Source organism: Meleagris gallopavo, chromosome Z, assembly GCF_905368555.1.
Source record: "Meleagris gallopavo chromosome Z, MGAL_WU_HG_1.1, whole genome shotgun sequence".
Lineage (NCBI taxonomy): Eukaryota > Metazoa > Chordata > Aves > Galliformes > Phasianidae > Meleagris > Meleagris gallopavo.
Genome location: NC_139435.1, coordinates 34,307,329 through 34,331,390, shown reverse-complemented (window position 1 = coordinate 34,331,390; position 24,062 = coordinate 34,307,329). Strand labels below are relative to the sequence as shown.

Here is a 24,062-nt window from a genome sequence, read left to right as displayed (position 1 = left end):
CATGCTTAAAGAGTAAGTTATAATAGTTATCTTTGCTGCTGCTCAGTTGAGGACTCTCAAATCTCTTTTCCAAGAAATATCTGTAGCACTTTTTTTGTTAGTTTTGTAGAATTGCAATTTATGAAACAATACCTTGCCAAATCAAGCACACACTGCATAAATTATTTCAGTGAATTAGTTCAGCATAGGATAGATGTATTTTTTGTTGGGGATAATTGGCAGGTGTGCTGCACAACTTAGACATATCCATAGGCTGAAACTGGAAGGCTTTGTTTTTTGGGGATATATTATGTTGTTAGCATCTAAGAGAAGAAATCACTATCGCCTGAACGCTGTTGCCTGTTTTGAGAGGACCAAATCCTGTTTTAAAGTTTGCGTTAGTTGTTGATGTTTTCATACCTTAACAGGAAAAAATTTTTTTCCTCTTTTATTAATGCTGCCAATTTGGGCTGTTCTATGAAAATATGATATAGGAGATAAACTTCTCAATGCAACAGAACTAAACTTAAAGTATTTGAAAACAGTAAGTGCCTTTAACAAGAAGCATTTCTAATTAGTTGTTTGCACACCTGATACGTGTGTAAAGCCATAACACACTAGCAGGGAGATGGACTCTTTTGCCTAACTTTTTTATCAGATTCATGGCAAGAGTTTACCTTTACTCAGCTAGAGAGAATTTGTTGTCATCAAAACATTTTTGGTTCCAGCTGTATGTGTTTAGTGTGGGTTCATCTAGACTTCTGTGCCGTAACTCTGTCTTTGCAGTGGTCACGTACTGCATACTTTAGATTTTAGCTTATAGGTTGGTTGTGTATAAGGAAGCTGAAGCAAGAGTCACTGCCATCAGTTTGTCAGAGTGCTTTTTGCTCCACGTATGATCCTCGCCTCGTTCTGTTCACGCGCGGTTATGACTTGGTGAATAATGAAGATGTGGAGCTGCTGGAGTGGGCACAGAGGCTGGGAAGGTGATTAGAGGGTGGGAGCACGTGTCGTATGAAGAGAGGCTGAGGGAGCTGGGCTTCTTCAGCCTGGAGAAGGAATGGCTGTGGGGAGACCTCGTTGCGGCCTTCCAGTACTTCAGGGGAGCATCTATGCAGGAGGGAGACCAGCTTTTTACAAGGTGTGGTAGTGACAGAATTGTAGACTCATAGATAGAAAAGAGTGGAATAGAATATTCATAGATAAAGCCATAGAAAAGAATAGAACAGACTAATAGAATAGAATAATAGATTCTATGACTGAATGGCTATTTGGAAAAAGAGGGATGGGAAGATCTCTCTCCCAGCTAGAGGAGCCTGGGGATGATAGCAACTGTTAGTGAGAGAAGGGAAAGTTAGGGTAGCTGCTGGGTGCTGAATGCACCTGGAGACCAGGGCTGTGACAAGCTCCCAAGCAAATGAAAAGGGACCCTGCTTGCAGCCATGTGCTCTCTGACCCGTCCGCCAGGTTTTTCACCCTTGTCTGGGAGGAGACACTGGGATTATGGCAGTCAGTTGTCACTGTCAAGGTTAGAGTGGTGAGATACTGGAATAGGCTGCCCAGAGAGGTTGTGGATGCCCCGTTCCTGCAGGTGTTCAAGGCCAGATTGGATAGGGGCCTGGGCAGCCTGGTCTAGTATTAAATGAGGAGGTTGGGGGCCCTGCATGTGGTAGGGGGTTGGAGATTCATGATCCTTGAGGTCCCTTCCAACCCTGGCCATTCTGTGATTCCGTGTGATTCTGTGAAAGACAAGAAATTCCCACAAAGGACATCTGTAGGGCACATGCACCCATCTTCCTGCTCCCAGCAGTGACTGGTGCTCCAATGGTAAGTCTTTCCCTTGCAGGCACCGTCGTCACAGACTGCTCCATACCTGATGAGCTTATGGTAAGAGCCCCCCATCTGACCTGCAGCTCTCTCGGTGGGATAGTGGCAGATGAGCTCTTGCCATTTGCGCTGCTTTGCACAGTCCCCAGGCCTCGTACTTTTCCCTCTCTGCCTTTTGCTAAATGTGGAGGTGATGGGAGGCTCCCCTAAGCTTGCAAAGAAAGGGAGACCCAAAGGAGTGGCTGTGTGTCTGCTCATCTGTGAGCTCTGAGTGCTCGTCAGGGGCTGGGCAGCTCTCTGACTTGTGTGTCTGCAGAAACTTGCCCTCTCTGGTGAGCGAACAAGCGCAAGAGATTCAGTTCCTGAGGAAGGAGGTAACTTGCCTGTCTGCGGAGAATGGCGCTGTGACAAAAGTGATCCTGTACTTTGGGAAAGAGGTTGGGATGAGCAGAGCATTGGGCAGGGCATTGATCGTGTGGGCTGCCCATGGGACTTCCCTGCTGACCCCCGCCACTCACCTCTTGCCAAGCACTGCTGGTTGAGATGTGGCACACGTGTGTGTGTTCATCTGGTGAGAAATGCTTGTATTCAGTAGTTTGGGTTTAGGTGAAATTTGCTAGGAATTACAGTTCCTTTCACGCATTTACAAAAGCGGACGAACTTGACAAGGGTGCACCAGATCAGAGTGACACATCAGTCTACTACTATTTACACAACAATTTACTACTTCCCAGTGCATATTTTCTCCCATTCCCTCCCAGGCCGAGGACTTCCAGCCTCACAGCCTGTGCGAGGCTCCTCATTCCCTCAGCTGATGTCCCGTCCCTGTTCACTGCTTGGTTAGCCCCTCCACGTTCTCCTCCTCTTCTTCTTTAGTTTTTACCTGCTACGGCATGCTGGCACAACTTCTCAGAGTTAGGCTTCGCCTCTGCCTGGCATTCAAACTATAGAACTGGTTTGTACCAGTACATCTCACGACGTTACTCAAATTTCTCACAATATACGACTGGAATACTCAGGAGTTCAAAGTCAGGCCGAGATTTAATAATAAGAGTAAAAAAGGGTTTCTGCGGGAACTCATCGAACTACCGTGGTGCTGTTCTCCCCACACACAGGATCCAAGCCGATCCCTTTTCTGCAACGCAGATAAAACCCATGACAGCACACCGTGGAGATATCTGGTGATAGAGATAGTGAGGCTCACGAGTTTTGGGCTACAATTAGCTGGGCCCACCAGGGCTGTCAAGGGCAGACGTACCATGAAACCGGCGGGGCCTCCCACCTCCCAACCCTGCTGACCCCTAGCCCCGCTTGTGAGGTCAGAGGCATGAGTTGACACTGTGCAGGCCCAGGCCTTTGTGACGTCTGGACTGGGTGCCACAGTCTGCCCCACCGAGCTGCCACCTGGCACTGTAGGCCGTGGCTGCCAACACGTGTGGAAGGAGCTCGTGGTGGTGTCCTGGTGGCTGTGTGCTTGGGGCAGGTGCACTTCACCTGCCGATCGGTTTTGGGCTTGTTGCTCAGTGGCCTTCCTCTGCTCAGACGTTTCTGCTGCTGAAGGGGACACTGAGAGGGGGAAAGCTTGATTCCTCCACAACATGAGGAGGAGAAAGTCTCCCCAGAGATCAAGAGGGGCACAGACGCCTCCTGAAAGGGTGAGGGTGAGAAGAGCTGGCAGCAACTTGAGAGGAGCAGAAATGGAGAGCAGCCAGCTCCCAGAAAACAGGTAGATGTCTTTTGTGGCCGGGGCCTCCAAGCTGGTCGGTCCTGCTGGCCACGGCTCCCGTGGTGTGGCGATGGTGCACAGCAGGGCTTTTCATTTTCCTCCACAGCTGCACCCCCTCTCCGGTGGCCCAGGCGGGGCCAGCCAGATGCAGAAGCTCTGCTGCATACAATGTGGGTAAGTCGAGAGGTGCTTTGCTCCACCAGGTTTCTGGGGAACGTTTTGGTCAGCAAGGGGCACCACAGTACTACAGGAGCCGGGGCAGCAACGCGAAGGCTGACCTCCATCCCTGAGCATGCCGTCATGGCGTACCTACTAGGTGATCCTTGCCAGCCCTCAGTGTCCCACTCGCAGGATGCACTCAGCTGCCCCTTCCCCAGGATGCAACCACAGCCCTGCCCCTGTCCCTGCCTCTGCTGTGATCTGGACTGGCTCGCAGCCCTTCTTAGAGAGTCTGACATGGTCCTGCCTGGTATGCCTTGAGGACGTGCTCGAGCTTTTCTTTCTCCCCTTTCTTTGCCAGGGTCGAACATCATAAATTACCTGAGAAACTCTCAGACCGTGGTCTCCCTCAACAAACGCTTTCGCACAAGCATCTCCACTCTGTGAGTACAGCACCTGCGTGATGTGGTATTGGGGGTTTCTGTGGGTCGGGGTGGGCAGGCCAGGCTGGCGGTGCTACCCACCAGGAGAAAGAACTTGGTTCCTGCCAGCAGCAGCTCAGGAGGGAATGGGAGCAAAGCCCCAGTCCACGCACCTGACACGGCTCAAACCTTCTCATCCAAACCTCTGGCTGGGATGTGAGGGTGCCAGGCAGCAGGAGCTAAAGGAGGCCAGGAGTAGGCGGCTCAGCCTGCCTGTGGAGGACACCACAAACACCTCAAAGCAGGAGGTGTTTCTTCATCTCCAGTAGAAGGAGATTTGACTCCTCAGCAAGAGAGCAAAGAGAAGTTCCCACGAGCCACCGCTCTCTCTTGCTGGGTCTGCTTTCTTCCCTGGCTTACTTCAGTGCCCTTCCTGAAGGTGCTCTTGGAACCAGGTTTTGGCATGTTTTGCCTGTGGTGCTGGAGGTAGCTGAGGGAAGCCCCACTCCTTCTGGGGGCTGCTCTGTTGGCTGTTCTTTGCCAGCAGCGGACTCCCCACCTTGCTGCTTCGCAGCCTGTAAGAGGAGATACCCCTAAGAAGAGGTCTACCTCAAGCCCTGAGCGCTGCCAACACCGCGACTCCTTCTTTTTCAGGCAAGAGATGGCCAAAAAGGAGTCCGGGCTCTACGTGCTGCTTTTCCTGGTCTTTCTGTGTGCTCTCAGTGAGTATTTGCCTGCTGCCAGCAGTACAAACGCTAGATGGGACCTCCAGCGCGTGGGCAGGCGCTGGAGCACCCGCGGGGCCCTTCGCACTTCCCACTTCTGCCGCTCGGGGAGCTCCGGAGACGCTGTCCATACACAGATCCCACCTGGCTCGAGAGCCAATGCAGAGCCATTTCACAGCTTGCCCTTTGGACGCTGTTGTGCTGGAGCTCCCACAGCCCCGTAGCCTTCGTCCTTTATACCAGCCAGTGTAAGAGTGGTGCTCTGCCCAGCCAAGGCTATGTAGGGAGGCTGCCTGTCCTTCCAGGCTCGCTGTCAGGCAGGGAGAGGCAGCAGGAGCACAAAGCCTTTGTGCTTTACAGTCAGGGTTGGAGAAGAGGGTCCTTTCTTGCAGCCATGTGCTCTCTGCCCCAGTCCTCCACTTCCTCAGGGAATATCTTGCACCTTGGATTGGGGGGGAGACAGTGGGACTATGGCAATCCTTAGAAACCATAGTGAAATAACTTTCTGTGTTTCAAATGACAGCTGGTGCCTACTGTGGATTCTCGCTGGCAAGAGTATCGTTGACAAAGGATTTCTTGCAGGTCAGTGACGATTACTGAGGGACAGGGAATTCCCACAGAGGACGTCTGTGCCCACCCTGGCACAGTTCATCTGGAACGAGTGGAGGTGGACAACTGGTGCCCAGGCCCATACTATGGCGGGGGACACAAAAACAAGTGTCCAGCCCTTAATTTTTCCCGATGAAGAGTCTGAGGGCCCCTGCACACGAGGCCTATGTTTTGCTTTCTGACGCTTCCTGAGAAAGTTCCTTGGCTCTGACACGGAATGGAGTGGTCCAACGTGCTCATCTCCTGCACTGCTTTCTGTCTTCCCCAGGAAGTCCAGGACTTGAAAGAGGCAGTGCCTGTGAGACCTCGGGGAAATTGCTTCACAAAGTCTGACTGGGCTCTGAAAAGTGCAGGTATGGACCCAGACAGGCACGTCTTGTTACGCTGGGCTTATGCTCAGCGCTGCCAAAGGAGGAAGAGCCGGATGAGACTAAATCACCTGGCCTAAATCACTGTGGCAGCATGACTCCCTTGTGCTCAGCGGCTCAGCCCCCTCATGCCCTCGCTCCCGGCAATGGTGCCCCTGGCACGCCCCTGACAGGAGTTACTGCGCTTTGCTGAGATTTCTCAGGGACTGAAACCAGGTCCAGGTTGTCCTGAGCTCTCCCCATGCAGTGCGGCCTTGACTTGAGCCTGCTGCCCTTCGCACAGGGCCTTGCTGCCTGCCACTGTCCGCAGACCTCATCTCTGTGCACTTGAGACAGGGATGCTGTCAGCAGGCAGCCTTAGAGATAGCCCGAGCCGACTAGGTGCTGAGACACTGGGCCCCTGGCACTCATCTGCTCTCTTCTCAATTCAGGGATCTCCATAGACCTGCATAGATCATCCAGGTCTGCGTGGCGCTGCAGGGTGGCTTGGTTCCTGTGCGCTCCAAATGTGCTGGAGACCTTTAAGCAGGTATGGTGGCAGAGATCCTCTGTGCTGCTTTTGGTTGTTTGGGTTGGGCAGGGGCTGGAGGCAGGGTACGATGCAGAACTGCTGGGCAAAACAGGAGCTTTCTTCACAGCCCTGGCTCTGGTGTGGGGTATCCCATGTTTCATAATGGACATTTTCCTCTCCATGGAAACTTGGAGAGTTTTCTTTCCCATGCCAGCAAGACAGCTGGGCATGTCTGTCTGCTTCCCTACCTGCCGTCTGCAGCACCAAAGCAGCTCGCATGCTCAGTGCTGCCTATGCTTTTGGCTGATCGGGCCTCATGACTGCCTGCTCTCTGCTTTCAGCTGGACATTTCCCCGGGATCCTGCTGGCCTGTGAAAACATCTCAGAGTCAGATGGTCTTCAACTTGCCCACAGAAGTCCAGCCGACTGCAGTCACTGTGCAGCACGCAGTGGACACAACCTTGTGGCACATCAGCAGCGCTCCCCGTGATTTCGCTGTCTTTGTAAGTGTCTGCTGGTACATGGGGCTGGGACGTAGCTGTAGAGAACAGCTTCTGCTAGGGAACATACTGGAGAAGAGGACCAGTACTTCCTTGGAGCGGTGCTCAAGGGGAGACTCAGCCCCACCACATGAGGAGCTGCTGTAGCTCTGGCGGCCCAGGTGTGACACACGTGTTGACCTGCTGCCCTGTGCTTTATCTCGTAGGGACTGGATGAGAAAGGAGAGAACAAAGTTTTGCTTGGGAAATTCACCTACGATATCAGGGAAGAGCTGTCCCAGACCTTTGAACTGCAGGTACAGTCATTGCGCGCAGGCAGGAGACCATTCCAGACCACTTTGGCAGCAAGTCAGTGGCAGGAGAAGCGTGAGCAGTCCGTGCCAAGGCAGGGGTCCAGCGCCAGCTAGAAGAAACATGCTGAGGTTCAGAGGGCTGAGAACACATGACATGGCAGAGGTAGCTGAATGAAGCAGTCTGCTAGGCCCCACGTCCTCAGGAACCACACGGCATCGGGCTTCCACCGCTGCTCATCCTGCTCCCACCGGCCAGACGTTGGCTCAGCTGGGGCACAGGGGGCCTTAGTGGGGCTGCTCGGGAGAAGGGAAGCAGAGAAAAGCCTCCTCCTCAGCCAAGGAGGGAGCTGGCCCCCAAGCAGGCACCATCGTGCTGACAAGGAAGTGCACGGAGGCAGTTGCTTCTGGGCCAAGAGTGAAGTCTCCTGTCTTCTTTCTTTTGCAGACTGAGACCCCCAGAGCCTTCTGGCATATAAAGCTCAGCGTACTCAACAACTGGGGAAATGCAGGACACACATGCATTTATCGGGTGCAGGTTCATGGCAAGAGCGCAGGATTAAAATGACACCGACTAAGGACTTGGAAGGATTCGAAGACTGTATAATCAATGGATATACAGATGGTGTATATATATCCAGGAGTTTGGCTAATATAATTTATATTGGAGTAATGAGAGAAAGTCACTCACCCTATCCCGGGCTCGCGAGATGAACTCCAATGGAGCGGATCTCCAGAAAGAGATCCTTCCCCACTGGCAGTCAGCTCTTAAATGGGTCTAGGAGAGGTGGAGCCAGGCTCCACCCCTTCCTGCAGCACAGCTGATTTGCCTTCACCTGTGCTCCCGTGGCTGACTCATTGCTTGCCTCAGGTGATTAATCAGAGGTGCAGGCCATGATTCAGCAGCCCCCTACACTCCACCCCTTCACAGCATGAACCAATGATTAGGTTGACTAAAAGGGTGAGCTTTCCCTAATACAGAGATCCAATACACCGCGACGCTTATACAGTTTCATCGCGACACATGTTGGTAAATTTCAAGATGAGTGACGATCGGTGAAAGTTGACATCCGTCTATGGGCCAGCGCTCGATGACGTTACTGGAGGCATGCGGTCGTGAGGTGCCAGTCCATCCTATGTTCCATCAGTCCCATGCAGACCGTCACCAGGTGTTACACATGATCTGACAGTAACACTGGAACGTTTTGATGACGTTTCATTCCTTCCGGTGATCCTGAAGGCTCAAAGACTCAGGGAGAAATACAGATGTTTCAGAGGTACCAAGAGGGGAAGGTCTGCCCTCCAGAGCAAAATACAGGCCGTATTTCTATCCTGGGTCAACACTTCTGCTTGTACAGGGGCACGTCCTGGCCGCGTGTACCACACTTTCTGGCCGGATGTTTGCGGCTGCATAATAATATCAGGCACCAAAGGAGGTGTCCTGATCTGCCATAGGGACATGATGGGAGTCCCTTTAGCAATGAAAATCAGAGTGTTGACCACAACATCAGTAGGCCTATCAGTAGTACCTATTATGGGCTGTGGGCAGGTCTTACAATGCCCACTTTTTCTAATTCCTGCACCGTTTTTGATATTTCATCTTGCCCACCTGGGAGTCTATACTGTCTCACATTAGTAATCCGCACAGTTTCGGCAGGCAAATTGGCCTCTTAATATTACCTGCACCACCCGAGTACTAATACACCTCTGTCGAAGTCTGAACTCTCCCACGGTTGTCTGGAGAGCCAGACCGCATAGAATATCTATGCCCAAGATGTATTCCTGGACTGGGGCAATAGATACCTTATATTCCCGGGGTGGGAGACGCCCAACCCCCAGTTTTAACCGTGTTTGGGTGACAGGAATAATTTGTCCCCCAAAACCATCAATCATCACTCTGTTTCCATGAAATTTGTTTGGATCTCTGTAAATGATTGACGTTTCTGCTCCAGTGTCCACTAATGCCATAACTCTCTGAATATTTCTTCGGGACCAATAAATTGTTAATTCTACATAGGGCCTCCGGTCCCGTCTGGAGGCCTTAGGGGGACTAATATCCCTCGTCACGCCATGAACTGCGTTAGGGCCAATTCTTTTGCTTCCGATGGCTCAGGCATCGTGGCCTGAGATACTTGAGGCGGCTTTTTTTTCCTATTAGGAACAATGAAGTCTTCTAGGTTCCATATTGTTGTTGGTATTCTCTCTATAATTCTTACCCTTGGTTTCTTAGGGTAGTTTTGAAATTTTGGATTGTCCTTTAGCTGTCTCCAAAGCTGGAGAAGGACATGGTTGGGCTGGCGGTCAATCTTAGCAAATTGGACCCCAGCTCGGATTAGGTCGTTAAACATTTGTTTTCGGGAAACCCTTATGGGTCCCGATCGAGGAGCTCGAGTAGCCAACATCTTGGTGTTAGTCACTGGCAGGACCTCAGCTTCTTCTAACATCCAAATGTTGCGCCTAGTCCGCAGGCGTTCTGTCTCCCCCAGATCAGCTACTATCTGAGCAGCCTGCTGAACTACGGCTTCCGAGGTCACCAGAGGGTTTTAATAGCAAAACTAAGGTCCCATATAGGTGGGAAGGGGCCTGTTGTAAAATTAAATCTCGCATGCCCGCCGAGAATTTGATCATATCTGGGCTATCATACGAGTCTTCATATATTGCTTCTCTCATACCTAACTCGCGAATGTAATTTTGAAGGTCCTCCATGGAGGACCATAGTCCTGTGTTTAATGGAATGTCTGTTTTATTTGGCCAGACCATCCAGCATTCTGCCATTACCCATCTATTATTGAGTGGTTCTCATTGGTATACTGGATGGCAGAGTATAGTCACTGCCTGACAGCAGGGTGTAAGGTTACGGTGGCCAGCTCTGCCATTTCTGGCCCATTAACCATAGCACTCTCTGCCCCAAATCCCATAACCTGAGCAGCCATGCAGGTATACTCTCTCTCGGCCTCTGCTGAAATCGCTGTCCATGTCCATTAATTCAGTTGGAGTATATGGCCTGGCTGTCACATGCAAATGCGTTTCAGCAGGGGGCCATTGGTCAGGGGGCACCCCTGCTGGTCTATCTTGCACCTTTTTTGTTTTTTGAGTTATAGTAGGACAGAGTTCCAGGGGATCCGCCATAAGCGGAACCTCTAGATCTGACTTAGAACTCCTGCTTTCCTGTTGAACCAGGTCCGCTACTTCAGAGCTATGACTATCATCTATTGAAATACTATGGACCTCACCTAGAGACTGTAAAATTGTTTTTTCCCCTGTTAATACATTAAGTTCTTGTTCCAGTTTGTCAATAGGAGCTTTTAGTAGCTGATTTTTATTTTCTAAGTTATCTGATCTTGCCTCAGCTTGATTTAAAGCATTTAACAGTGGCCATGCCGCTGTGGATGCAGCCAATTGCCTTTCTTTCGTAGTTAAGATGTCTCTGTCTAGTCCCTGAGAGTATTCTGTTATGCGTACTGGGGAAATATTCCCCAAAGTACGCAAGGGACCCCATTTCTCAATTATAGTCGCCATTGATAATAAGGAGATCCCAGAAACCCTGGGATCTGCCCGGGGATCATTTTATCTAGGGGAACGGTGTTCTCCCCCTTGACCCATTTATAGAAATTCCACAAGAAAGACATGATCTAAAGTAGATTTGGCCTGCCTGGCTCGCCAATTGTATTATCAATGGATATACAGATGGTATGTATATATATATATATATATATATATCCAGGAGCTTGGCCAATATAATGTATAATGGAGTAATGGGAGAAAAATCACTCACCCGATCCTGGGCACACGAGATGAACTCCAATGGAGCAGATCTCCAGAAAGAGATCCTTCCCCACTGGCAGTCAGCTCTTAAATGGGTCTAGGAGAGGTGGAGCCAGGCTCCACCCCTTCCTGCAGCACAGCTGATTTGCCTTCACTTGTGCTCCCGTGGCTGACTCATTGCTTGCCTCAGGTGATTAATCGGAGGTTCAGGCCGTGATTCAGCAGCCCCATACAGAAGACATTCTAGAAAACAGCTTCTTTAAAAATTAAAACACAAAATTGTTCCACCTCAGTGATGTGTGTTTGCTGTGGTGCAGAAGGTGCTCCTTCACAGGCCTCCTCTGAGCAGCCCATTTCTACTTGTCCAGCAGAAACTGGGCATTCCTCACTTTGCCTCTGCTCCATGGATGCAAGTGAACCAGGCAAAAGGAGATGACGGTGCCCTAGCCCTGTGTGGTCTGGAGGGATGTGAGGGACATCTGTGAAGGCTGGCGGGCGTTGCAACAGGCACGGAGCTTAGAAACCCACTGTGGCTGAGGAAGCAGCTCAGGTGGTGCGTCCCCAAAACCAGCCCCCGTGGTGCTGCTGCTGTTGCTGACTCCAAATCCCATGGAAACCTCCCATAGGTGGGAGGGTGTTCCTCTCCCACTTCTGCCACTCAGGCAGCTTCAGAGAAACTGTCTGCACACAGATTCCAACTGGCCCCAGAGCCAACACAGAGCTCTTTCATGGCTTTCCCTTTGGCTACTCCTGCGCAGGAACTCCACAGTCCCACAGCATCCATCCTTTATACCAGTCAGTGTAAGAGCATCAACCCATGTTTTCTCAGCTCTCCTAGGACACGCCTTCCGCCTTCTGACCTGCTTTGTTGTCTCTTTACTAATATCCCTTTCACATTGTGCAGAGCGGACTTGAATTCCATGGCCTGGAATTTAACAGAGCTGAAATGCACTGGTAAAATTCTGGCCTACAGACACATATTCAAGTAGAACTAGCAATGCAAATTCAGCGTTGCTTAAGGAAGTGGAGTTTCACTGTTTTTCTGTAGCAGCAATTTATGCATGCTGAGCAACAGAACAACCAACAGCTCTTCAACATTTGACTCTAATGAATAAGTCACACATTGTGATTTTTTACTAATTAGGAATCCAACAGAATAGGCCAGCGAAAAAACAGCTTTCTATCTTGCATTGTTTATGAAGAGAAAGACAGTCCTTCTAAGACCAACGTCTGCTCCATGAGTGTTAGCTGAAATTTGCTTTCCCTTGTGACTCAGATCGATGAAGGAGGTTATACCAACAGCACTGCACAGCCTCCCCTCATCCTACAGAGTACCAAAACATTCTGCCAAGGTTGAGACGCCCTGATCCTCTGAGGAGTGTGGAAGCTGAACACATGAACGAGTAGTACTTTTTCTGTGTTGATTTCGAACTTTTTGTGAAACGTCAAATAAGGTTTTCTGAAGTGACGGAGTCAGCATCAGCCCCCAAGTATTTGGTGAGAAAAGTAAAACCACACAGTATCGGATGTTTTCACAGACTGCATTCCAAACTCAGGAACAGATCAGGAGAAATGGCTCAGTCTTCACTTCTGTTTTGTTCACACATCGACTCTGAGTCAAGCCGTTCCTTTGCTGCCAACCCTCTGGACCAGTCCCAATCTGGGAAAGAACCAGGCAAAATCTAGGCAAAAGAGAAGCAGTGCAGATTATTGTCTCTCGCTCCTCCACCACAGAAAGCAAACAACCTTCACATCAACGCTTAAGTTCTGTGTGTCACTCACACTACAGAGTTTCTCTGAAAGTTGTCACGGGGTTATCCCTAGATGTAAGTCCGTGACGGGGGCACAGGCCCCGGGAAAAAGAAAAAAAAAAGAAAAAGGAAGGGGTACGAACGGTTTGCAGCGACCCGGTCCCGTGCGCTCCGGGAGAGGGGGAAGGGCACGGAGCTAGCAGATAGCTTTAACGAAGAGAGAACACAGTGGCAACGATGTGAGCAGGAACGGTAATTTACTGCATGTAACTAAGTCAAACAAAACGAGAGAGACAAGAGTATCCAAAATGCGAGTCAAACCACGAGAGACAGTGCGAGGGAAAGCACGTGCTTTTCCGCGGGGCGAGCCGAGACGGCTGAGCCGGGGCCAGACGGACAGGCAGACACGCTCGGGTTCTGTCCGCCCCACTGCCTCTTCCCGCCAGGTCCTCCGGGGATGCCGCCCCCTCCCCTCCCCTCCCCTTCCTCCGCTCCCCTTCTCTTCCTCTCTTCCCTTCCCCTCCCCTCCCATCAGTATACTCAAAGTGCCCGTAAAAGGCAGGATATGGAACCAGAACATTAACTCGTTAACTCCCACTGGTCCACATGATGTTCTGATGTGGAATACTGACAACAAAAAATCACAAAACCACAACAAAGTGCATGTCTGTAGAGCTACTCGGGAGCAAGCAGGAACTAAGGCATTACAGGTTCACAAGAAAGGTAGTGGGAATAAATGCCATTCACCAGGGATATCTGGAGACATTTTAGGAACAAAATTTAAAAAGAGCAAGCAAAGTAACTAAAAATCTGATCTGATGCATGTCTGCTATCTCGGTACAGAGTGATGTCACTTTTCACGCGCTCTCAGAGCAGCTTATTCCTCCTGCCACATCTTGATGCCTTAGCTGGGTTAATCACTTTCTGCCCCAAAGATATCTCAGAACCACGCAACACTTTATACTGCTGCTTTCCTTTCTCCATGTGACCTCCAAAGTGCTGCTGTCTGTCCTGCCAGACACATGGTGACCACATGCTCCAGACCAGCCCATGGGGACTTGTGCCAACACACACACTTTGAAACTTTGTGCTCTGAGTAAGGAACTGGTGACAACCATCATGGGAGTGCCCAGACCTGAAAAATGGGCACTGTAGCTTCACAGCGCTTGGCACTATCTAGGCTAGTCTGAAGATGGGGTTCTTCAGAAGTGCCAGGGGGATCAAGCTTTCACAGGAGGGAGGAAAATGCCTTCCATTCAAAACTGGGAGCAACTGCAAAGCCTCCAGGACTGCACAATTGCTGAAACACTGATTATCTTCAGATGAACACTGAAGATCATTGGATCGCGGAACTTTTGGGGTTGAAAGGGACATGAAGATCGTCCAGTCTCAACTTCCCTTTCGCAGACACAGTTGCCACCCACCAGCTCAGACTGCCCAAGGCCCCATCCAACCTGGGCTTGAGCACCTCCAGAGATGGGGCATGCACAGCTTCTCTGGGCAGCCTGTTCCTCTCAGTGCAATTTTTCTTACTAACATCTATTCTAAATCTGCCTTGCTTTGGCTTAAAATGATTCACCCTTGTCCTGTCACTGTCTGACTATATAAAACGCCGGGCCTGCCATATTTTTAGTAAACTCTCTTTAAGCACTGAAATGCCACAGTGAAGTTTCCCTGAAGCCTTCTGTAGGCTGAAAATCCCATTCCCCATAGTCTTTCTTTGTAGGATAGGTAGTCCAGCCCTCTGACCATCTTTGTGGCTTTCTCTGGATGCTGCAGAGTGCCCCTCACCTAGTTGGCTCACCCACCATTTGCATCCGGCGCTTATCATTAACGCACTGGAGGAACCTCCTGGACTGTGAATGGTTGGCTGAGTAGGCCATTCAGCAAACACCGGCGTAATTCCCCCATGATGACCAGGGCCTTTAATTGTGAAGTTGCTATCAGCTGCCTGTAGAGGGCGTCATCAACCTCCTTGTCCTGATTGGGTGGCCTGTAATAGACACCCACGACAGTATCACCCATGCCAGCCTGCCCCTTACTCCTCACCCACAAACTCTCAACCTGCTCCTCATCAGTTCCTGGACAGTACTCAATACACTGCAGTTGCTCTCTCATGGAAAGAGCAACTCCACCACCTCACCTAGCTAGCCTGTCTTTCCCGAGAAGGACTTAGCCATCCACGACCATGTTCCAGTCACGTGAGCTGTCCCACCATGTCTCTGTAATTGCCACCAGGTTATAATCTCCTGACTGAATACAGATGTCTAACTCCTCCTGCTTACTCCCCATGCTGCGTGCATTGTTGCAGAGGCATTTTGGGGAGTGTGCTGAGCATGCAGATTTCACTCAGGGGGGTGGTAGGCCTCCCACTGTCCCACCAGTGCAAGCCCAGTTACAGCCCCATCCCCCTTTGAATCTAGTTTAAAGGTCTCCAGATGAGCCCCGCTAATTCCCATCCCGGAACCCTTTTGCCCCCGTGAGATAAACCTTTCCCATGTGCTACTATTAAACCAGCCATTATCAAAGCCCTGCCTGTAGCATCAGTCTGGTAGCCAAGCGTTTATGGACTGGATCCTTCTATTCTGTCCCATATCCTCATTCAAAAGTCAGTATCAGATCAGTAGTGGGTAGCAGACTGTCGAGCGCACCAGGCTGGGGAGTGTCCTGGTGATATCCCTGATCCACGCTCCAGGCAGACTGCAGACTTTCCTACCATGAGGGTCAGCTCTGCATACTGGGCCCTCTGTTCCTCTCAAAGGGAATTGCCTACTATAATTACCCTTCTTTCTTTCTTATCAGAGGCAGTCTTGAGGCATGGTATCAGTTGCCTCTTCCTATTTGAGCTTGTAGATGGGTTTTCCACCACAAGCTCACCTACCTCTCTCTCACGATCCAGAGCCTCAAACCTACAATGGAAGAGCCCCAGGGGAAGTGAGGTAGGTTGCCCGTCATGCTAACTTGGGCTCTCTTTCAACCCTCTTCATCTTTTTGGTCCCCCACCTCAGCCCAATAAATGACAGGGCAAGGACTCCAGCACACTCTGGGGACACCCAGGGCACTACCCCACCAATCAATCTCCTGCTCGCACGCCCTGATGCTACTTAGTCTCTCCACCTCCTCCTTGAACTTAACCACTATGATGAGCAGACCTTCCAGCTGAGACTGAGTCTCCCTGCTGCCCTCCCCTAGCATCTGCAAGCCCAGGCACCCACTGCAGCCAGAGCCCTGAACAGACACATCTCTGGACAGGCCCTCCATCTGGGTCGGCGCAGTGTTTTTTGAGTGAGCTCTCTGTCTAGTGGAGACCATGGTAGGTTTGTTTTCTTGCAGACTGCCAATAGGTGAGCTGGTCTCCTATGGGAGTTGGTGCAGAGCTGGGCAGGCTCTGAAGCAGCTGATCCCATCCATCCTTTGCTTTGTTTGCACTGTGTAACATCCACCCACCCTGAGACTGCTTGGAGGCCTAACCAAGGTCAAGGTCGAGGTCAAGGGTGGGCAGCACTGGCTACACCCATGCTACCTCAGCAGCCTGCCCACAAGTTGCCAGCTGCCCCCCACTCAAGTGAAGCACTTTAGCTGGCTTCAAAGAGTCCCCAAATGAGCTTTTGTCTGCTTTTTTTTTTTTTTTTTTTTGGCTTTCAGTAAAGGCTTACCTGCCCTGAAGCTGATCTCCTCAGGCTGTTGGTCTGCCTGTGTCACTGCATGACTCCAGGCATCACTCTCTTTTTGGCTGCTGGGTACATCTCAGCCTGGTGATTTCTTCATGCAATCTGGCCACTTGCTCAGTAAGTTCGCCGAGCTGGGCACACTTGCACTAATTGCCCCCTCAGCCCTAAGGCTGTAGGGGCACTTCCAGATTCTGGAGTTCCCTGCAATGGAAGTTCTGGGCAGCTCTGTTGCTCCTCTGGAGTTCTGCTTGGGTCCATGCACTTGAACAGCAAGGTTATGGCCCTCCAGTTTGGATTTCTGCTTCAGCCTCTGACTACAGGGGGTGGTCACTATATTGATTCAGTATAGAAAGATGTCTTCTTGCAGCTTTCCGAAGAGACGAAGCAGCTGCCTCGTGCCCTCCCTGTGTACTACCCTTCCTACTCCCTACCTGCCCTCTCACCCACTGCTGCCCACATCCTGCCATTCCAGTCTTCTTTGCCTGCTCTGTTCCCATGCTGCCAGTCACTCATTTCCTGGAGGCTGCCTACATACATGTGGGGGTGTCTCACCACTGTTCCTGGCCTCATTCATACCTCCTCAGCTGTTCTCATGAGGACTTTTAGGAATGAAATGTTGTTTCTCCATTAGATATTGAAAAGGAGGAAAGGATCTGGAGAAGTAGAGCACAGTGTATTTGTGTTTCGTAACTTGTCCTTAAAAATGGCTGATGGGAAAAAGCAGAAATACCATATATGTTAGTAGCACCACTTTAGAAATATAGTAATTGAATGGTGTGATTAATTCTTGCTTGCAAAACTGCAATAGTTTTTAAATGTTGCAAATAGTATGGCTTTAATATTATGGACTAGCAAGCAGATTGTAAGGTTATTCTGTTTGGATGGGAGACCCTCAGCAAAAGAACAACAGATTTAACAAACATCAAAGAAGCCAGGGCTTCCACACAAGGCTGGATTGTCTTGCTCCCTGAGTAGGTTGGGATGCAATAGGCAGTCATCAAGATGCTCCCCTCTATCCTCCTTCCAAACTTATCTGTATCCAAGAATGAGCAGGTGTCCAGAAATAATGGCCAAGTATCGAGCGAACAAATGTTAGAAGTTAAATAATTAGCAATATATGCTTAGCTAGCAAAAATTTATGTTTATCCATTATCCATATGTTTAGTTGAGCGTTGGGAAGATTGTGAACCTGAAGTCCTCAGCCAATGAGGAATCAGGGGAGAAAGAGGTAAGCATCAAGCAACAGGGCATAAAAGATGTAACGCTGTTTTCTGTGTGCGCTCCTGCTTGCAGGATGCCCACCACTGCACCTGTGAATAAAATCTGCTTTATCAGAGATAACATCCTGATAAATTATCTGGATATTTCCAACAGACTGAGAGCTCCTGGCACCTTCTGATGTCTCCTGCCTCACTCCAGGATCTGCTGGATTTCAGGTCCACCTCTCCCATTGTGGCCTCCCACCGTTTGGCAGAGCATGCCTGCATGGAAGCCAATCACTTCAGAGAGTATGACCTATCTACACAAATTCTCCAGAAATCAGATAGGAGGGCACAGAAATCAGAAAAAGGCGATGCTCCCAACCCAAGGTGCTAGAGTGGGGAGAAGGAGCAGCCTCACTGCTGCAGGTTCCCCCCTTTCCCTAGCATTCTCTACTCAGCCTTGCAACTGCTGAAGCCAGCAGCCTGGCCCCTTTGCTCCAGCTCTGCCATGTTCCTGGCCACACCCACCTCTTAGCATGATTCTCCTTATGCTTCCTGCAGAACGAAGGTGACCAGGACAATCTGCAGCCCCTTGCCCTCTTGGGTGAGACCTCTCTGGGTGTGTCATGTGCTGAGGGCCCGCAAGAAAAGGGCTTGAGGCAGCAAGGCGTATGGGGAGAGTGGAACATGGGACTCTTATCTCCTCCATCCACCTCTCCATCTCCTGAACACAGTCCCTTGGAAATGCCCTTGAGCCTACAGCTTGTTCCTGCTCCTCTTTAAGCATAAAAAATTCCTAGTCAGTCTGTAGTTTTTATAAGTAAGATGACAATCCTTAAGTATCATAAAGGAAGTTGTCATTATTTTTTTTAAATTCCATGCTTAAAGAGTAAATTATAATAGTTATCTTTGCTGCTGCTCAGTTGAGGACTCTCAAATCTCTTTTCCAAGAAATATCTGTAGCACTTTTTTTGTTAGTTTTGTAGAGTTGCAATTTATGAAACAATACTTTGCCAAATCAAGCATACACTGCATAAATTATTTCAGTGAATTAATTCAGCATAGGATAAAACAACTTAATTGGATTGGGACAGGTCAACAGAATGCAGGAATCAGGACAGCAGGCTGGAAACATCACATGGCTGAGTTAGATCTTAACTTCTCAGTGCAGACTGTGAACCTGAATGTGAATTTAATTGTAGTATATAAGCTAAATTAATTGTGCTGTAAACATTTTAAATTACTTAACATATTCTTCACATGTTCAGATATTCTTCATATCTTCAGATTTTGTAGTTTAAAAAAATGTATAAATTTCTTATCCATCCTTGTGCACTCATTGCAAGGATGGCATTAATGCACAATTTCCTGTTTAAGATACCATGTATGGTGACAAGCTGAGCCTGTTTGGACTCCTTGGTTGCATGCTGACTTGTTAATATCAGTGTGGTTTTAACAAGTTAACGGAGAAAGGAAACTGACAGCTAGAGAAGGTGAAATGTTAAGAGGAACTGCTTGTTTTGATTGGATATTCCATGTTTCTATTTTGCCAGAATGTTCTTGTGTGCTGCTCCATTTGCTGGCATGAATGTAGACTGAACTATGATTTATTGCTTTCATTGGTGTCTGAGATAAAAGAAACCATGTGATAAGGGATGGCAAATACTCATCCCAAGTATTCATTGCATTTTACAATGAGATTAAAAACTTTCCTTGGAGAAGCAATTTAAATAATTTAAAGGTGTTAGAAATGAAGATGTTTTGCATATATTTATCTCTAGTCTTACACTCCTGTGATGAATACCTGTGTAGGAAGATGACTTTTTAAGGGCAGAGCTGCTTGCATGCTCTTTACAAGAGTGATCTATTAGGTCTATTCAGAAATATAGCTGTACTTCATAAACACATTTCCTCTTTTTATTCTAGGTTAGTGTGTGTTTTGCTTCAACCACAGACAGAGAAATGATGAAGAGCACTCTGGGTTGCAGCCTGCTGCTCTTCCAGTAATTACTTTTAATGAAATATTCCTTAATTAAGCATTAAGGATGGATGATTAGGGAAGACTGTGTTTTAAGTTATGTAGTGGTACTATTACTCTGCTCAGTACAAAAGCAAAAAAAAAAGTGACAAAGTGGGGAAGAAAGATTTGTTGTTATAAAAAAATAAAATAGGAATGACATTTACAGTTCTCCATTGAGAGGGAAACCTTTAAAAAGTATTTTGCAAGAGGGAATAAAAACACTCGTATGTTTGGGAGACATAATGGAGGTGAATAAATTTACTTAAATAAATTTAAATTGAATAAATAAATTTTATTTATTTAAATTTTATTTATTTAAATTAAATATACCTGTGTAACATCAGTAGAAGGATTAAGATCATTATTACAGCTTTGAAAAACATACTGTAGTAGTAGGAAATATTTTTCTGGGGCTGGGTACATTTTTAATTGATTTCATAATGGCTATAATATATATTTGCTTTCTACAGCTGCATTTTTGCATATGATATGTCTTCACGGCCATTTGGTATCTAATGACAGTAATACAATTCATAGCTATTTTTTCAAAGTATTGAACATTCCCACTAAGCAAAAAGATTTGGTCTCATGTCATTCACTTTCCATCCTGTTCTAGCTGTTCTTATTGTTTTTGTTTAATAACACCATTCCAAAATTATGAAAAGGGAATAACTTATTCTGTATTCTGTAGTGGCAGTACCTCCAACCCAAGCTTGCTTAAGAAATTCCAGGGACACCAAGGTGTTTGCTCATGTGGACAATTGTGCTCATCTTAATTTATGAGCTTTTAATGCTTCCTGAATACGTATATGCTTAACACAAAGGTAGCCCTAAAATAGTATCATAAAATCTGTTCATGGTGATCATCAGACTAAGAATGAACCATGTAGCAAAGAGTGGCACTGCAACAACGGCACAAAATCAAACTAGTTCTCAGACTGAAAAAACAGTTTTTCTTACATCTTCATACAGATGTAACCATTCGCCTTTGTAAATTTCCTTTGCAGTGAGATATGTTTGCACAGCAAGGTGAAGAAACAGCTAAATATTAATTTAAAAGTATTTTTCATCAAAGTAAAATGAAAGACAAGAGCGAGATTTCCAGGTGCACTAATAGTGATGACTTATATGGCTAAAGAAAGCAAATGGCTGAATTTTAGGGCAAGTTTTGTCTTTTCATTTTCTCTCCACTTAATGTCAGTATTCTGGCCCGTGCTCTACTAGCATTGATTTTAATTATTACTCAGTTCTCATATTAAAAAGTATATTTGTTTCAATGTTAGCACTTGGATTTTCATGGCGCTTACAGTCTCAGAGAGAGATCAAACCCCATTTAATTACCACAATATATGTATATATAAATACATATATTGTTATATTAATGTAAATACACATAAATTTAGAGATATACATACATTTAAAATATGTAGGTTGTTCTGAAAGTAATGCCTTCTATTTATTTCCATGGAAACTACAACAGATACAAAGAGCACAATAATACTATTCAAGAGAGCAAATTCTCAGTCAGAAAAGTATTTTTCACATTGTAGTCACTATCATTAGCTATGCCTTTGCCACTCATAAAAATCTGTCTGGCCATCTGGAATGTGGCTTGTCTTTCACGTTGCTGTCACCAAATGGACATCAGAATTAAAGATGAGGAGAAAAAATAATTTCCTTGAATGAAAATAGGTAGATAAAGTTCAGCTGAACTGTGGGAGTATAAACCATGCTAAGGAGACGTTATATTAATATTCAGCAGGTCCTCAACTTTTCATTGACAGTACTATGTTTCACTGTGTTATCCCACTGCTAAACTATTTAGAAACTAAAGATATTTCTGTAGGTTCCCACTGCTAAACTATTTAGAAACTAAAGATATTTCTGTAGGTTATTCTTTTAAATTCTTTGTATAATACTGTACAATTTTTGAAGAAGAGGGAATTGATGATCTAAGCTACACATTCTTTCATATTCAGCTGAAATAAAAAGAAAGTGGCATAAAAAAAAAAGACAATGAAGTCATAAAGCAGAAAATGAAAGTGGTAAAAGCGTACACAAGGGGGAAAACCTTAAAAACCAAAAAATGATGAAAGAAAACTTCTCTCACAGGTTAAATTTCAAGACTTTGAAGAAACAGGAGCCTATGAGTGACCTTCAAAGCAATCCAGCCTATCACTTGGGATTTGTACAGGAAAGGAGAAGCACAGCTGCTTATCTTTATCATGTACGCTTTTGGCTTGATACAAATTGGCCTCATTCTGTTATGCACTATCACCATCTCAAGTCTTACCTGTAATCACCTTCCTTTACAGCAAAGAAAAGTGATTGAGAGCAGCCTGCAACTTTTGGACAAAATGGGCAAACGGTTTCCTCAACAGTGTCTAAGAGAGAAAATGTCCTTCAGATTTCCTGAGCAGGTTCTAAAACCCAGACAGAAAGAAACTATTAAAGTAGCCATTGAAGAAATCTTGCAACACATCTTCTATATCTTTAGCAAAAATCTGACTCTAGCTGCCTGGGATAGGGCAGCTCTAGAACAATTCCAAAATGGACTCTATCAGCAAATTGAGCAATTGGAGGCATGCATAATCAAGAAACAGACTCAATATGTTTGGAGTAAAGAAGTCAACAGGCTGAAACTGAAAAAGTATTTCCAAAAGATAGACTCTTTTCTTAAAGAGAAACAACACAACCTGTGCTCCTGGGAGATCAGCCGTGCAGAAATGAGGAGATGTCTTCAGTTGATTGATAAAGTCATAAGGAAGCTTTACAACTAAGGTACAAAGATTCTGACCTGATATAACTTATCTTTAAAATTAAATACTATGATCTATCTTGGGGCAATGCTTCTAGTTCACTTTGATCATGTTTGCATGATAATGTTGCTAATGTTTTTTTGGAAAATGTAATATATTGTTCAGTGTTGGTAAACTTCTCTTTGGCAAGCACTATGTGTACACTGCCTGTAAAATAATCCATATGAATTTTCAGTGAGTTTATTTAAATGGTCCTGGTTTAGGTTGATGCTGTTTATTATTTCAAGTTTTGTGTGCTCTCCTTCAAGGATGTTTCCTTTTACAGATTTGATGCATTTTAACACTTGCTTTGTTCAAAGGGATAAAGTAATACTAGATGAATTTGTCTATGCAGAAAATTGCTTGCAATAACTACAGTTTCTGCATTAACTTGTCAGTTGCATGCTGTTATGTTTAGTTAAATTACATTTCCCTCCTCTAACTTTCTGGGGAAATGTTTTTTTTTTTTTTTTTTTTCCATCCTGCCATCTTTCCAATTCATTTCAACTTCTTTCACAAGCTTATCTGAAAAAACTTCTCTATGTAAAACTCCTAAAACCACATTAGCCAGTGGCACATCTTATTTATTCCTGGGCATATTCATTGTGGCTGCTGCAATCTCAGACTTGATTCCATTCCAGTTCACTTTCATTTGGTGCCATGCTTTCTTGTTGCATGAAATCTTCTGCCTCTTGCCATTTGTTCATAAATTCATTCACAGAAACATGCGGCTGTTAGTATTCCAGCAAAGTTCCCCCCTAGACCACATAGTTTTGACTAATAATGGCAATATAAACAAGTTACTCAAAATAAACTACTTCTACTGGGCAAAAGTCCACTGATTTCTGTGAGGATAAGATAGGATTTTACGCTTGAGAAATTGTCCCTGGGTAACTCCATTTCAAATAATTGTGTTTTCTGTAGCCGCTTGCTGTATGTTAGAAAGAGCGAATACAGAGTTACATGCAGGCACAGGCTTCTGCGTTCTACATGAAGAGGTAGGGGAGAGATGGCAAAATAAGCTCTTAAGTGAAGGAAATTTCAGTCCCAGAGGGCTGAAATTGCTAGGGGTTGCTTTTAGCATCTGGTCACGAGACATTTGAATGCTTTCCCTGGTCTGTAGCCATTCAGAATAGTAGCATTCAAAGTGCGAATAATAAAAGCGGGTCTGGATAAAAATGAGCTGGTGAGAACAATAGCAATGGTCATCCAGATCTCAATTACTGTCTGTGACAGAAGTCTCTTTTACAGGGTGACATGCTCTCTTCTCTTCCAGTTATGGATGCAAGCTAAAGGAAACGATGACAGCTATAGGTATCAGGTCTGAAGCTGAAATACCAGAAGGAAAACTTGCTAACAACGCTACCATGATCCGGCACAACCAGAAAGAAAAAAGGGTGAGATCCCACCAAAAAAACTACAGCTGAAGGAGATTTTCTTGTGCTTTGTAACTGACAGCATTGGGGTAGTTCCACTGCCAGACTGCTGGAAATCTGATTTCCTGCTTGTTTGTTTTTTGCACTTCTGCAAGCCTGTACAATAAAAGGACATTCAGCCTGTTTAGTTTTCTGGTGTGACATTCTAGCAGACTTCTGCAATGCAGTAAACTGATACTGAAACAGACCCATTTTTACTGAAACATGGAAATGGAATGAAATATCTTCAACTGCCCTCTCATGACGGATTGCCTCACTTTCCTGCAGTAGGAAGATGTTAATTCATAGCCCACAGATTATTCA

General features: G+C 46.7%; 2 protein-coding genes and 1 long non-coding RNA gene across 3 annotated transcripts; 2 read left to right on the top strand and 1 right to left on the bottom strand.

The window, feature by feature from the left end:
• The first annotated feature begins 5,330 nt into the window (after positions 1 to 5,330).
• On the top strand, positions 5,331 to 6,344 carry LOC146542199 (uncharacterized). The gene is made up of 3 exons (XR_014880388.1): positions 5,331 to 5,420; positions 5,716 to 5,800; positions 6,247 to 6,344. It is a non-coding gene; the product is annotated as an uncharacterized LOC146542199 (long non-coding RNA).
• A 1,374-nt stretch (positions 6,345 to 7,718) lies between these two features.
• Positions 7,719 to 13,092, bottom strand: LOC146542198 (uncharacterized). The gene is given in 2 exon segments (XM_085213209.1): positions 7,719 to 9,659; positions 9,661 to 13,092. Coding segments are annotated over 2 exon segments (711 nt in total). The 5' UTR covers positions 9,892 to 13,092; the 3' UTR covers positions 7,719 to 9,179.
• An 8,589-nt stretch (positions 13,093 to 21,681) lies between these two features.
• On the top strand, positions 21,682 to 23,616 carry LOC104915046 (interferon alpha-7-like). The gene is made up of 2 exons (XM_031557290.2): positions 21,682 to 22,300; positions 23,573 to 23,616. Exons 1-2 carry the CDS (start codon positions 21,751 to 21,753, stop codon positions 23,614 to 23,616), a joined length of 594 nt encoding a protein of 197 aa, XP_031413150.2. The 5' UTR covers positions 21,682 to 21,750.
• The last annotated feature ends 446 nt before the right edge of the window (positions 23,617 to 24,062 follow it).

Coding starts and splice junctions, on each gene's coding strand:
- LOC104915046 (XM_031557290.2), top strand. CDS start 21,751: ATGTACGCTTTTGGCTTGATACAAATTGGCCTCATTCTGTTATGCACT. Junction 22,301..23,572: donor AGTCATAAGGAAGCTTTACA/ACTAAGGTACAA, acceptor AGTCTCTTTTAC/AGGGTGACATGCTCTCTTCT.